Source organism: Empidonax traillii, unplaced genomic scaffold (genome assembly GCF_003031625.1).
Source record: "Empidonax traillii isolate 1590-97213 ecotype Southwest subspecies unplaced genomic scaffold, ASM303162v1 scaffold93:size1158651, whole genome shotgun sequence".
Lineage (NCBI taxonomy): Eukaryota > Metazoa > Chordata > Aves > Passeriformes > Tyrannidae > Empidonax > Empidonax traillii.
The window spans coordinates 1,080,721-1,095,867 of NW_020955286.1; the positions used below are offsets into that span (position 1 = coordinate 1,080,721).

At 42.6% G+C, this 15,147-nt stretch overlaps 1 protein-coding gene across 4 annotated transcripts in view; it reads right to left on the bottom strand.

Moving 5' to 3' along the window:
- Positions 1 to 15,147, bottom strand: part of TYRO3 (TYRO3 protein tyrosine kinase) — a 42,938-nt gene that overhangs the window by 12,318 nt on the left and 15,473 nt on the right. For all 4 annotated transcript variants that reach the window (XM_027881721.1, XM_027881722.1, XM_027881723.1 and 1 more), the window contains 7 exons: positions 12,721 to 12,836; positions 9,681 to 9,858; positions 9,078 to 9,220; positions 7,641 to 7,785; positions 3,319 to 3,448; positions 2,422 to 2,522; positions 1,275 to 1,370 (listed from right to left, as the gene is read on the bottom strand). In XM_027881721.1, the coding sequence (XP_027737522.1) occupies positions 1,275 to 1,370; positions 2,422 to 2,522; positions 3,319 to 3,448; positions 7,641 to 7,785; positions 9,078 to 9,220; positions 9,681 to 9,858; positions 12,721 to 12,836 (909 nt within the window). The remainder of the gene's footprint in view (positions 1 to 1,274; positions 1,371 to 2,421; positions 2,523 to 3,318; positions 3,449 to 7,640; positions 7,786 to 9,077; positions 9,221 to 9,680; positions 9,859 to 12,720; positions 12,837 to 15,147) is intronic.

Sequence of the window (15,147 nt, forward strand, 5' to 3'; positions counted from 1 at the left end):
GCTGGCATTCTCCCAGCAAGGCCTTCCCCTGGGGCCCCACTGCAGCTGATTTCGGTTTGTTACCTGCCATGGAGACAGCCAAGAAGGGTTGAAGCAGGATCCCAGAAATTGGCCAACAGCTGATACTCACAAAGAGATGACACAGCTGTTTAATTGCTTAGCATTGTTAAGCCCTCTGAGACCACTTCTGCAGGAAGGTTATCTTCCTGCTCTGAAAGAATCACATTTGTTCTAGGAGGGATGGAGTGGAAGAATGCTCCTAATGGGAAAGGGTCAAAGAAAACTGCAATAAAACTAGTCTTATAAAGAAAAAAGAAGCAAAACACTTCAGCTTCCTTTTGCTTATGACCCTGACATGCTCTTCACTTAGTTACTGGCTTTATCCTTACATGTTTTCACCTATTTCCAAAGACTACCTTCAGACTGAGAAGTAGGGAAGGATAATTCAACAGTTAGCACACTGGTCTGCCATTTGGGAAATCTTAATTCAAACTCATCTTTTCACACAGTGTTTCTGGGCCAATCTCTCAGCTACAGTTACAGCTACAGTTAAGTGAGAAGCATCCCACTTTTGCTCTGACAATCCCTCCTCATCTGAAGACCTCTGAGAAATATTAGGAGCACCTGCGTAGGAGATCCAGAGGGAGATCCCCAGTCAGAAGCACTCCTAAGGATTTGAATTAATGAGTACAAATGTCAGCAAAATGCAGTACCTGTTCCAAATGTGCCTCCCTAAGAGCCCAAATTAAAATCTGGAGGCAAACCGCTCCAGACACTGAGAATACCTGAAACTGAATCAACTTATTTTGAGGGGTTGGAATGTTTGAGGTATATCATCTCTGTCTCTGTATTGTCTCAGCCTGTTTAATACTTCATGCATGCTTATGTAAATGGAAGGAATTCTATAGCACCATTTTGTTATTAGAAAGAGCAGAAGTTTAATTGAATATTCCTTTGTTTAAATCTCTGAAAGAAATTCACACACCAGTGGATCAACAGTACTTTGGAAAGCTGAGCACAGACTGCAGTTCATGACTGTGTAGAGCCATATTATAGAATGGCTTGGCCAATATCCTCTTAGTTACGCTAAACCTCTGAAATGTTTTATCCCAGTGGAAGGGATAGCTCCATTTTAATTGCCATTTAAGGACAAGAGAAAATTGCCACAAGGAGGAGAGAAAACAGGCTGCTTTAAATTGCTTCTCCTTACTCAACAGTAAAGTTAATACAAGCAGGATTTTCAGTGTAAAGTCTTGTTCAGTTTTGGTTCTTACCCTTGCCCAACATTCTTCCCAAGGTGAACTGCTGTTCCTGGATTAAGACATCTTTGAGTTTTGTCTTCAACTCATCACTTATCCCTACACTCTCCACTGCAAAAGAAACCAAAACATAAAAATGAGGAATTAATAAGGATACCTATATTTTCTGTCACAACATCAAGTATCACCTGTTCTAATCTCTATCTCCAATCTGATTCCCATACTGTAAGCAGGAAACTGAAAAAGACAGTTCCCTACATGTCCTCTAGCCTCACCACAGACAAGAGGCCAATAACTTTCAACCACAAGAAAATGTACCAACAGTACTTAAAGGGAGAGGGCATGATAAAACCACCCTCAAACACACCAAGAGCAACAGGAATACTGAACTAATGTAAATAACGCTGAGAAGACAAAATCCAATCAGAAGGGCCACTGACAAACACTGGTTCATACAGCTTAATTTAAGTTGATGGAGTTGCACCCCTTTTCAATGACTGGCTCTCAGACTATTTCAAGTACAATGTAAATCTCACAGCACCTGGCTGAGAAGGCAGTGTAATGTCAAAAAATTTATGGTCACTAGATTTAATGGAGAGACCTCTAAATCCAGGGGAGCAAAGTTAAAGACTCGTCCTAACCCAGCTATGCAGCGCTGCTACAGAGAACCATGCCCTTGATGAACCAGGAGAGAGAAATGAATCATCTTAACTCTGGCCATTCCTGTTACTCAGTCTCCTGTTTGATAAGTTACTAATTCCTGGCTTTGCAAGACTGATTAATCGGTTCGTGCTTGTAGCACAGCTCAGCATGCTGAGTTTAAAGCATACTGCTAATACTCTTGAGCTGTATTTATCTCACCATTGTATAATATTCCAGTCGAAGAAGTCCCTGTAATGTGAAACTGGGGCAGAGGAGTGGTGAATTCATGCCTTGCTCTAATATACACAATGACTGTAGCTGTGATTAGCAAGTGCTGAGTAATTGGTATGGCAACAGCAATTCTGGTCTTTCATTTCTGCAATTCACAAGGCCTAAGCCGCCTTGTAAATTAATCCCATGTTTTTGATCAAAAAACATCAGTTTCAGTAAAAACAGAGAGAGCATAGTACATGCATGAACACATCTTCCCAGGCAGAATCACTCAGGTCATTTTACTTACGTGTTGCTTCAATGAGCTCTGGGCCCTCCCTGTTGAAAGACCTGGCAGCTCTGAAATGGACTGCTGGATCCCCTCTGCCAACCACACTGCCAAAGGCATGGCTAGAAGCAGAAAAGACACACGGGGCCATGATTACATGGACCATTCACTTCTAAAAGGGTGTGCTGGACAGTATGGATGATTTCTCACACCTTGACATATAAATACTGCAGACTGTTTTGTAAAGAGGGTGTAGCTGGAGAAGAGGAACAATGGGCTTATGCTGCCTTGCTAGTGCACCTAGAGGGGGTGAGAGCCTTCCAAAACAAGAGAATCACTGCTCCCCAGTGCTGGGAGAAGCTGCAGGTTGGGGCAGGTTGCAAGAGTCATATAAACAGAGATGCTGCTGTGAGAAGGAGGTCTGAGAGGCTGAACAGAGTGGGAACCCTGTTTGCACCACAGTCAAGCAGCCAAGTGTCAGAGGTGATGGAAAGAAAACTTTACTGGGGATCCAGTGAATTCTGGGCAGTCAGGAAGTTACAATCAGCTGCTAGACTGAAAATCAGCAGAGGATAAAGAGCTCAGCCCATAAGAATGCTTCATCAGTGAGTCTTTTCTCTTTGAATCTCTTAAGTAGCAGCGCTAAGAATTATCTCGATCTACTTTTTATGTCTATAGTCTAATAAAACCTAGCTTATATTAACATAACATTTTTTCTACTGGTAGGCACCCCCAAAATTGTGGAAAAAAAACCCAACAGCCAGAAAACACCCCAAAAAATCCAACCAATACAGTTATCCAAAGAAAGTGTCAAAAGTTCTCCATCAATAATGCTTTTTGAAACATATTTGAATCAAAAACCACACTAGAAGAGAAAGCAGAGATCTCTCTAACCAACACAAGGAGAGCCTCCCTTACCCAAACCGAGTTTCCTTTCTTCTTTTCCGAAGGAGAATAAGAGCCAGGGCAACAGCAGTGACCAGAGCTGTGAGAATGCCCAATGCCACAGGAACCCAGGATGTCCCATAAGGAGGTTGTCTCTGGCCACCTAGATGATAGAGAAAACATCAGTCAGAAAATAGAAGACTGTAAATGATAAACAGACCAATTTCTTCTTTTTGCTTTTAAATGGAAAAGCCATGCTGCTGGACCTGGTGTTCACGGTGGATCCATGTATACTGGAATTTGGCATAAATAGCTGCTCAGTCAATCATCAGGAAAACTAGCTAATTCACACAGCAAAGGCAGAGCAGATGCATCTAGTTATCAGAAACTATTCTTAGTTCTGAGCCTTGAGAAAGTAAAAGGTGATGCACCAGATTATAGTACTTTACATAGGCTCATGATCTGCAGCGCTTTAAACTGGAGTTTCAGGATGAAAAGGTTGCTTAATAGGAGTATTCTGTGAGCAGGTTTCACCTTGTCCTACTTGAGGCAGTCATCAGAACCTTGATCAGGCTACACAGTACTCCCTGAATGTCAACCAGATAACATTTTGAAAGACAACAGAGAAAGACAATTGCCTCATCGCAATCTGGTTAAAAATATTTACATTTCTCCTCTAACTCCTCCCACAAAGAGAAGCACCCTAAGGGATTTGGTATTAGCTATAACTTCACAATGCTTTTTGGTTCAGCACAATTTCTCAATGTCTCACTCCAAAAAAAAGGTGAATTTTAAAAAGTGCCCTGTGAGTCAAGAAATAAGTTAGTGAGCCTACAGGTTCCAATTCTGAACTAATATTTGCTCCCGGAACATGTATACTTCTGACTACAAACTGTCTACAGAAGAAATGGAGATGCTGTCAATCTGAGTAAGCTCCAGGCAAGGAAAGTAAGTAATACAATTAAGAATAAAAAGAATATGATCTATGCCTGGCAAAAAAGCGATAAATTCATCTAATTCCCTGAGAGATTTCTTCTCCAAATACAATTACAAAAGCTTAAATGTGAATTTGAATGGGTTTATTAAAATCTAGGATAGCTCTCATATCTCCAAATTATTTAAGAGCAAACAAGAAAAGGTAACAGGTCCCTGAGCATCTCCATCTTCAAGCTCACTTGCTCATCGTCAGCAGCTGACTGTGCCTTACCAGAAGCTAGGGAAGAATCATCTTCGATGATGTAAGTAATCCTATTATAAGTCATGACAGTATAAGCAAACCTATGCCTAAAAGAGATGTTAGGTTGATGGGATGGGATTTGGACAAATCTCTGCACAGATGTATACAAAAAGGAGTCAGACACCCTTACTGGCAGAGTTCTGGCAGGCAAGAGGCTTCTAAGGCTTGATTACCAGTTACATTGATGAACCTTATCCAAATTTTTAAAGGAGTAATATTAGTCTAAAAAACAGGTAGAGCTTAATGAAACAGAATTGTAGACCATTGAGAAAGCAGATTAGTACTTCTCCACTCGAAGCAAATTATCAGATCTTTAGTACTTATTTTGCAGCATCTTATCTCCTTCAGTGACTCACATACTTTTCTTAACCAGAAGGCTTTACAGGCTCTGGGTTTTATGATACTCCCTCTTGCTGCAACTTTTGACCCAGCCTTCAAGTCTGCTTATGAGGAGAGAGAGATCAGAAACAGAAGCTGTATTTCTCAAATACAATAAAGGTAACTCGAACCCTCTCCACGGTTCCCAAGCCAATCACTTGGGCTGTGTCTGCCAAACAATCAGGGTAGAAACAACTAACAACACTGATGTAAAAAGTCCTCTCTGGTAGTTAATGATAAGGTTTCCTTCTCCCTATGGTGAGACAAACCTCTCTCGGCTTATTTTTCTAGTCTCTGTTAGCTGTCCTGGTGAGGGAGCAGGGATTTAGGTCAACTTCCAGGGAGTCCCTCCAAAAGGAGTGTGGATGAAAAAAAAAAAAAAACTAAATTTTTTTCCCTGTTTCTAAACCGCTGGGAATCAGGAGCCCATCCCACAGTTTATAGCAAATGTGTCAGAAATAAAAAGGAACACTGAAATTTGCTGCTTCTCCTCCCCCAGCCCACAAATCATTGCTTCCCACTCATTTCACTGAGTTTGAGAGAATGGCTGCAGCCCAAGTAAAAAACAAGCTGCCTCTCTTCTCTCAACTCTGTCTCTCTCCCATCTCCCATATCCCCCCTTTTTTAACCAGCATATGCCTAAAGACTGCACAAGGCAGAGAGAAGACAGTATTATTAGATGAGTTTAAAAGACTACTTAGGAGCTCTTTGATAATGAGAGCCCTTTTATTTCACAGCAGGTTTGTATCTCAAACGTGTGCAAAGAACATATTCCAAGAGTCTTTTCCCGCCTACAATCACGAAGATTACAGATAGAAAAAAGCTATTAGACCATTCTGTTCTTTGCCCTGCAATGAAAGAGAGAGGTTTCTATTGAGAATGTTTCTGAAAATATCAAAACAATGTTTGTTAACAGCACATAAGATCTCTGCATAAGCAGGGTGGAGCTCCCACTAGCTTTGCTGTGATGACAAATTCAACTTAAAGTTTATACAAGCTTAGTCATCCTTATTGCCGCACTGGGAGCTGGTCAGAAACCACCCCTGGCATTTCTCACAGAAAGCAAGCAGTGCCAGTTTTCTATTTTAGGAAAGGAAGCTACTTATATTTTCTACCAGGCCTGAAACAAAACTGCAGTCTTTCTGCAGCTCTGGTGTTTAAGGCCTGTCAGAGTTCCCAAACTGAACCTTTACTTCAAGCCTGCTTGAGAAGAAATATATATGCTTTCAGAAAGCATTTGGCCAAAACAAGCACTACTCCTGATGCTACTTTTTTTTGAAGTGGCTTGTAAATAAAAACAACCCAACAATAACATAGTGCTTTTAGGATTGCCCCGCTCCAGCTCCCTGTAAAATGCAAACCCTATACATTCCCTGGGGCTTCTTGCCAGTGCTGGCCATTTTCCAAAAGGAACTCCTAGTCCTTTCAGATACTTTTCTCTGTGTTTGGATGCCACAGAAAAAACCTGATCACAGAGCAGGAGGAAAAAAATTGATGGAGCCAATGACCAATCTCCATAGGGTCAGCTCTGGACCTCCACACCCCTTCATTCTGCTTTAAATAATCTGAGGGCTTTGATCCCATAGTGACTGTGTGCTCACACATAACCATCAGTGTTGAATTCATCATAGGAACTGAGCTGACAAAGGACCTGAGTAATGTGCACGTTAAAACCATCATTGGATGCACTATTGAAAGTAAGGCTGTAATTCTCTATTAGTTACTCTGCCTCTATTCCCCACCTCCTGCTTGCCTGGGAACCCCACTCTAGAGTCCCTCTGCCACCCCTTAGAGTGGAGGGATCAGGAAAGATCAATGTCTGTGTGGTTTCTCAAAGATATGTGGAGTGGCAAGAAGGCAGCAATAGGTGGACCATCATCGGAGATGATGATCGGGCCACAGGAGACTGGGATTTTTGTATGATCTCACCTCACAGACTTCATATCACCAATTTATATCTTATTTGGAACATCTTCCTCTGTTGTTTTACAGCTTCCTTCCCAAGCAGCAGCATTCTTCCCCTTCTATCCATTTCCCCATAAAACATCCTGCCCCTCTTCATGGCCTGACTCCTATTGCCCGTTCACTGTGAAATACAAGCAGCAAGCAAATCACCACAGGTGAGTCTAACTGCCCTTCATCACTGGGAATGCACTCCACCCATGCATGTTCTTTGCTCCCAACAAATCCTTCCACATAGTTCAGGTAGCATGGTACAGTGTTTGTACCATCATCTTCCTCTTGTACCAGTAGCTCAGCTATTCCACGGAGACAGCTAAACTGGTTTAATATAAACACGTTCAGTAAAACCATTACAAACCCCCATGTTGCCATGGTTTGAAACAGGCTCCACTGAAACTAGTCAGGAATGGCTTCAAATTAAATCAGAGAGGAGAACCTGTGTTAGAGGAGTTTTCTGTCACATTTACTCTTGTGTGGCTTAAGCCTAAATTAAGTATTTCAAACCTTCATTTGCACCTTCTCTATTGTGTCTGCCCTTCTCTTGCTCTGCATTAAGCACAGCAAAACCCTGTTAAAGAAGACACAGTAGTGACCAGAAGATGTTTTGTTTACACCAGCTCTTTAAAGATTATTGAATTTCTAATCTGCTTGATGAAGTGTACTGTTGTATAAAGCCATGTGTCTCAATCAGTGGTAAGAACTGAAACAAAAAGGGTAGGAGAAAACAGCAGTCCCAGCACTTTTTCTCCAAAGTGAAGGAAAGGTAGCGAACACTCACCCATAACCTCTTGGGCTTCAAGCAGGAAGAGGTCACTCCAGGGCCCACATCCTGCAGAGTTCAGCACACACACCCTGATAATCAGGTCTTTGAGAGGATTCCACGTTGTGAGATTAGCTTTTGTATCCTGCACGATCATCTCCCCCTGAGTGCAAATGACAATAAACTGTAAACTGTCTTAAAAGGAATCCAGTGTAAAACCTCACCTTTAAAACTAAACCAAAACATCACCATGTACTTCTTTGGTGCTATAACAAGGGTTAGGAGTTGTGACTTCTGGGTTCTCACCTCAGTCTAGCCACTAATTTGGGCCATCATCTTGGGATTCTCTTCCCATAAATAGCTAATAGTTTCCCAAGGCACAAGGAAGGTGTGAGGTTTAATGATTTCTTCCTTTGAGGTATAAGTTGCTATAGAAATGTGTTTTTTTCTGCTGTTAAAAGATATACCTCCTTCTTGTGGTTTAAACACAAAGATGTGCTAACACACTGTAAAGCATCTGAAGTTTTAATCTAAGGGAGGAGTCTGTCTCTCTGTTCTAACTTGTCGACCAAATCCCAAATGGTTTCTGAATTTCATGGCAAATTTTCACTTAGTATTGCAAGGCCAACATATTTTTAGTAGTTTTATGGATCTTCTTGATACACAGTCTGCAGTAAACCCATGAAGCTTTGGCTGCCGCCACTGACACGATGAAAAATTCAATGGGAACTCAAAATACTGTCACTCAATGACGCTGACCTAGTATGAAATGGGTCACGCAAAAAAGGAAATAAGTCTCTTTTCCCTCTAGCTGTCTATTATTACAGGCTTGTTCATCATTAATAAGCACTGGGTAAATACCTATTGGGAAGCTAGAAACCATAAAAAATGCTGTGAACTTCAAAGGCTGATAGATACCTGAGAAAGGTCAATGCCGAAGAACAAATGAAAGGCCTTCTACCCTGCCAGGGTCCTTTCAACTCCCTGTTTCGTAAATTAAACACAAGAATCCATAACCTTCTTTCTGTGATTTACAATATAACTCATTCACTTGTTAAATACATCTTTGCTGCTATGATTGGGAAAGCCAAGGCCCAGTCACAGGAGAGAGAAAGCCCAGCTCCTGCACTGTCTGAGCTGCCTTTGGGACAGTACTAGAAAAGGGCAAAGTGGATTCTCTCTACCTTGTCCTTCTTGTACAAGAAATTTCAGAGAACTGGTCTGCCTGTAGATGAACATTTAAGTGAAGGAATTCTGAATATGCCAGGAAGGAAGAAATGGCCCTAAATCTTGAGGCTAAATAGTGAAGAGTTCTCTCAAATCAGAACAGATCCATTTATACAAAAGCAATGCCAGCAATCTAGTTCCTTGGTATGAATGAGGGACCCTAATGCCTATAAAATTTAATATGAACATTCTCCAGCTCTGTGTCTAGCTACTTGCTTGATCTGTTACCTGAGTTACATTATCCTGAATCCATTCCAGTCTGTATCCCAGGACATTATCTTTCAGCACATCTGGAGCCACACCTTCCCACTCCAAAATCAGACCGGGATCTCTTTGAATAACATGGATATTTTGAGGGGTGCTGTTTGGAGCTGAAAGCAGAGGACAGAACACAATCACTCTATGCAGGAAAATAATGCACTATCCACCCTAAAAATGACAGTTTCATCCTCTCCCCTGAGATCAGCCGGAAGAGAGGGTGTGAGAGGAGAGAACAACTTTTGCAAGCCACCAGCATTTTGTTTGCTTCAAGTGGAGAAGACAGGTTGGTCAGCATCTCTCATTTCTCTCACAGATCCCAAGAATCTTAGAGAGCTAATGGGATCAATATGCAGAAGCCTCATGGTTGGATCAATTTCTTTATTGTGCATCACTAGTGTTAACCACATTTGACTGTGTATTATTTTGTTCTAGGAGTCCCTTAAAGTCGACAAGCAATCTGACAGCATAACATTTCCTGTATTTCAGAATTAGCATAGAGTTTATGAAGTTTATCATCATCTCTTTTTCAGATTCAGAGGTGCTTTCCTGTTCTAGTCTGCTATTTCTTACCGAGTTCCAGGGTCTGGAAATAAACCCTGTCGGTGAAAGGGGAGCTGCCCATCTCATTGCTGCACTGCACACGAACACTGTAGTTGGTGGAATGCTTCAGGCCTTGCACTCCATAGGAAAAGGGTGGCACTGGGGTGATTTCAGTGGAGACCTCCTCACCGTCCGGTGACTCAGCTACCTGTGCCAAGATTGACAGAGAGATGACAGTTACCATAAGCAATATGACCAACAGGTCCCTACGGATAAGAATCCATTTAATTGTCAGTTTACATTTAGTACCATGGTGCTTAAAATACTGAAAAGGGAGTTGTCAAACTAAGAATCATGAAGTGAAATCACTCTAACCCTGGCAGTACAACAATTTTCCACCAGCTGAAAATTTGGTTCCATATTTTAAAGCATTTCCTCACCTGTGTTACAGTTTATTATTACTTTAAAGAAAACGAAACATCCTTGTTGCTTTGCGGCTAGCTTCTGGCTTCTGCTAGCGGCTGGCTTCTGAGGTTTATTTAAATTTGGGTAAAGAAAACTGGTAGATCAACTCTCCTGTTGCCTACTTTCACCTTTTGATGAACCCTTTTTTTTTTTTTTTTTCAGAATTTTGTATATTTTCAGTTTTATAGTGGATTAGAGACATGGTAGGCACTAGTGGCTTGGTTGAACTAAACTGTTTCAAATTAAACTGGAAAGAAACTTTCTGCCACTCCTGCAACCCTTCTTTTTTTTTTTTTTTTTATTTTTTATTCTTAAATCTGAGGTTTTAAGCAGCACAAATGTTAATTTAAATCTCATATCACTGTGTGCTTTTGTGGCACAAAAAGGTTCAATGTCCTTACTTTTGCACAGAAGAAATCACTGCATTGCTCCTAGGCTCAGACTTTTCTTTCAAGTGCATATGAAATAGCAAAGATGGGAGTAAAATCAGGGTGTATTGACACAACTGAAATAGTCATATGGACTCTATATTCTTTATGCAGCAGCATTTTTCCCTTTCTCACCACCCTTCTGCTCACTCTCATGTACAATTCTGGCACTCTGATTTATTTGGCTAATAAAAAGGAAGAATCTCAAATTTCCTGAATAGAGAAGCATATTGTTGTCATTATCAGTGTCATCCAAAACAGGAAAAAAACAAGCTGACTTCTGTGTAAAACTGTGTCTGCTTGATGATGTGTTTCCGTTCAATAGTTTCAAGAGCTGGTGCTCCTGCATCTGTCCCTTTCACACCCTGGAACGTGGCTTGTGTTAACAGCAAAAACTGCTATTCCCTGCCCTGATCCCAGGAGCAATCTGCCTATCTGAAAGTGGTGCTCTTGCAGCACCTGAGTGCCAGAAAAACACAGCAAAGTTCCAATCCCTCTTCTTCTTCTGGGAGAATCTGAGCAGAAATGCAACCATGAGGAGCCAGGAACATGTGCATTTTCACTGGAGATGTGGGTCAATGTCTCACACAAAATCTCTCAGTGTGGGAGTCAGAGGAAGCATGATTTTCTGACAGTGGAGGGTTATTGCCAAGTTACTCTGCTCCCAGACTCAAACGCAGGAACTTCGTCCTCCCCAAAGGGAACAGAAAAGGCTTAGAAAAGGGGTGAGAGACTGCTGAGTGGACAGAAACTGAGCTGCTCTGCTTCAGACGCTTTTCCACGTCCCATCCCCCACCCCTGTCCCTGCCAAATTCGAGAGGGGGAACTTAAACCCCAGGGTGATTAGCATTGCAGCGAGCAAGCCAGAGAGAATAGGCTGTTCCAGGCGGAGATAACTGGCATTGTAAAACAGAGGAAGAAAATCGTTTTTGACTTCGAACAAGAACAGAAGCAGCAACAAAACCCAGATACCAGGGCTAGTTATATTCAGGAGTTCTTTCTGCCAGTGAGTTAAATCAAGATGATGGTTTCTTTTACTTATGAAAGAGAACAAACATCAAAGCATGAAACCTCTGGTTTCCTCTCCAAATAAAAAGTGGACTGCAATTAAATTAGCTAGACTGCTTCCAGCATTACCTTGAGTTTATAATCCTCCTCTACATAGTTGGCAACACCCCACAGAAATTCCACTCTAGCTCAAAATGCTGCTGTAATCAGGTAGGGAAAGCATAGGGGTCTAATATTCACAGCTGGCAGATAAATCCATGGGGAGTGTGCCTAGCTGTGTTTGCACAGCCCACTTTGGAAATCGCCATTTCTTTTAGACGTTTGGCTACCTGCTCTTTGGTCTGATTCTACAGTTAAGTGTGCAATGGTAGAAACTAACTCTCCCTGAAGTCGGACACTTCACCCTGAAGTTGGACCTTAAGAAATAGTCCAAGAGATGTGGAGTACAGTAGAGCTAAAGGATATTGTCACCCTTGATTTTCTGGGTAGAATTGGTCTCTGACAATGGAAAACCAATCAAGATTTAGAGGCAGGGTTTAAAATTACTCTGAAACGTGCAAATAGGCCTGACCTTGTACCAAAAAGCCCAATCTATCTCCTGCCTCGATCATTCCTACCCTTCCTGTACCACATCCTATACTTTGCAAGCTCCTTATCCTTTGGACTCACCGGTATGTCAGGATTCCCGCATTTCCACTGGCACCGCAAAGCACAGGGCTCAGCTGGCATGGGAATCACAGGCACCTGCATCTGAACAAGTTACCACGGGGCAGCTGCTCCACGCTAGCAGGAGGGGTGAGCACCCTACAGCTACAGCTACTCCCAGGCACTTCTCATAGAGTGCTGTGGTGCTTCATGGGTGCTGCAGTGTAATAATCTGTATGGATTATTGGAATTATGGAAGCAACTGATGTGATAACCTGCCATGATGGAGAATGGGGCCAGTCTCTAATTCTTAACTTTTGAGCATGAAGTTCATGACCTGCTCTTTGGCACCTGTATACGCCCTGAGTTGAACCCTGTTAAGTTTTTATGTTTTAATACTGTGAAATAAGAATTCAAACACTGCTACAAATAAGTTGTGAGAGCAAAAGATGGCCTAGGAAATGACCTGGCCCAGTAAAGCCTTTTATTCACGCAGAGCAGGGCACAATCCAGAGAAGCCATACCTGAAGAGTGCAAGAATGGAGGGGTGCGCGGCCATCAAATCCTGGTACCCAGACCACGCTGGCATTGCTGCTGGTGACTTGGCTTACAGTTACATTGAGAGGCGGGAGAGGCATGGCTACAAAAGAAACAAAGAGACCTTTCAGTATACACAGAACTGAGCAGGTATTCACAGGGAAATGGAAGAGGCTTGAGGCTAGAAATTATGCAATGAAATCTCTAACAGAAATGGTACAATATCACATCTTTAGAGAGTGTCCCTGACAGTTGTGAATGAAACTATTATTTTAACATCGAACAAGCTATTGGCAGCCATTCTTTCATTGCCTGGCATACTTGCTCAGTGCATACAGGCAGTGGTTGATCTCTTTGATAGTAATGCCAATGTGTGATGTTTACACCTTCCCTACTCAGCCCTCTTCCCTGCCCCCTCCATTGCAATGCATGACTCAGCACTGTGCACACAATTGCCTGTGGACCTACATTGCTAACCAAATCAGGGCTTTAAGTTCCACCCCCGGTTCTCAGTCCAGTCTTCAACAACAGCTCTGCTAGCACCAGGCAGAGGGTAGTTAGCTGTAGTGACCCGAATACCCTGCAGCTGATTTGCAGTAGACCTCTTTGTGCTGTGAAAGCACTGCCTGCAGATGTCCATTGCAAACTCCCACTGAAACTCCCTGGGATGGAGCATGAACCAGAAACTGCCTCCTCAGGCTCGGGATGAATAAACTGTTTTACAGAGGGGTAATTCAAGGCAAAGGGAGTGCCTGTCACACGGCTGATATCACTCTACAAATTAAGGACACAGCCAGGAACAAAATCAGGATTCCCAGAGTGGATATTTAATCAGATATTCATGCTTCCTACCACTGCAGCACAGCACCAGAATGCTTGGCTTCCTTTAAGGATCCTTGATGCTTCCCTTTAACTTCTCTTTTCCTCACACATAACTCCACATAGTTACTTCCTATTCTTCCTAATATACCCCTCACCATCTCTTTTTCACCCCTGAGTCACTGTTTTCATTCAAGCACCTCACTCCTGAAAAATTACCAGCTTCATGAATACTAACCTCTCCCCTAATCCTTTCCTAATTTTAAAAAATTCTACACTGCTGCCGTGAGTGACGTTTCTCCTGTAGTACCTCAACAAACTGTACCCTCAGGAGTCCTCCCTCCAAAACCCAGCAGTCCTCACTACAAGGCTCTGCCTGTAGATTGAATTTTCCACCTCTCCTGAGCTGTATCCAGGGGAAAGCAGCAGTGGACAAGCTGCAAACCAAGATTCCCCCAGCTGCATCTTCTACTCTGCCAGAGCACCTTTGACTTTCACTGCACCAAGGACAACCACAACACCGCTGCCTTCAGCATCTCCACAGGGCCATCTCGCAGGAGAAATCCATAGCCCAAAGTCCCCTCCGAGGTCTCTACAGAGGGCCTAGAGAAGAGGATGGGGCAGGGAATAGATGGTGACACAGATTAACCCTAAAAAGCCTTTGTTGTCTGGTTAACTAGTTACCAGGACACAGGGCAGGGGGCTGCCACGTAGATAAGAACCAGGTGCATGGGTGGGAGGTGAGGCAGCAGAACAAGGGTCTGAGATGGAAGATGGGCAGTGCGTTCTTTGTGAGTTAACTTAGACTTTACTGCATTTTTGTTTCATTCTCTTTTGATGTTGGTGTTCAGGTTTGTAAGCTCTTAGGGGAGGAAAAAGCTTGCTTTCACTGCTTTCTTGGGTATTGTTGAAACATAAGTCTTTTGTAGACACACTGTAACTTTGGGGTTTAGCAACATGTAATTTCAACACTGGCTGTCAGGCCCAAAGGAGGATTGGGCTATGCCAGCAGTGAGAATAAATAATTGGCTGCTAACACCCCGTATGTAACGGAGACAGCTGCTGAGGAGGCCTGGCTTGCTAGCACCTTTCCCTTAGCTCCACAATCTGTAGAAGGGCCAGATGCATTTCCCTATGGCGTCTTGGGAAAAAACTGTGGGCGGCTGTTTCCTGTTGTGCTCTGAAACACGGGATACGACCCTAAAAGTGTCAGCTCCACAAATAAAGGAGAGCAAAGCCTGTCTGAAAACAGGACCTTGAGTGTTAACATAATGAGAGTTAACTTCCTCTGTGCTTGGAGAGCGGCTGGAACAATGGGGCTTTGTACACGACTGGGGACTGTGGGCTACAATAACAGTAATTTTCTGCTTGGAGTACACCCAGCACATTGTGGGCACTACAGAGAATAGATAATGAACAACAACAGCAACAAATAGGAAGAAATGTTAACAGTTTGTAAATGTCCTAGCAAAAATATTTGCCTCTGGAAACACAGAAGAAACTAATTGTTTAATAAATTGTAGAAAGGCTTAAGAGTCCTCATTAGCAGATGGATTTGTGCAAGAGAGGAAGCCCTGAACACGCATGGTTATAAA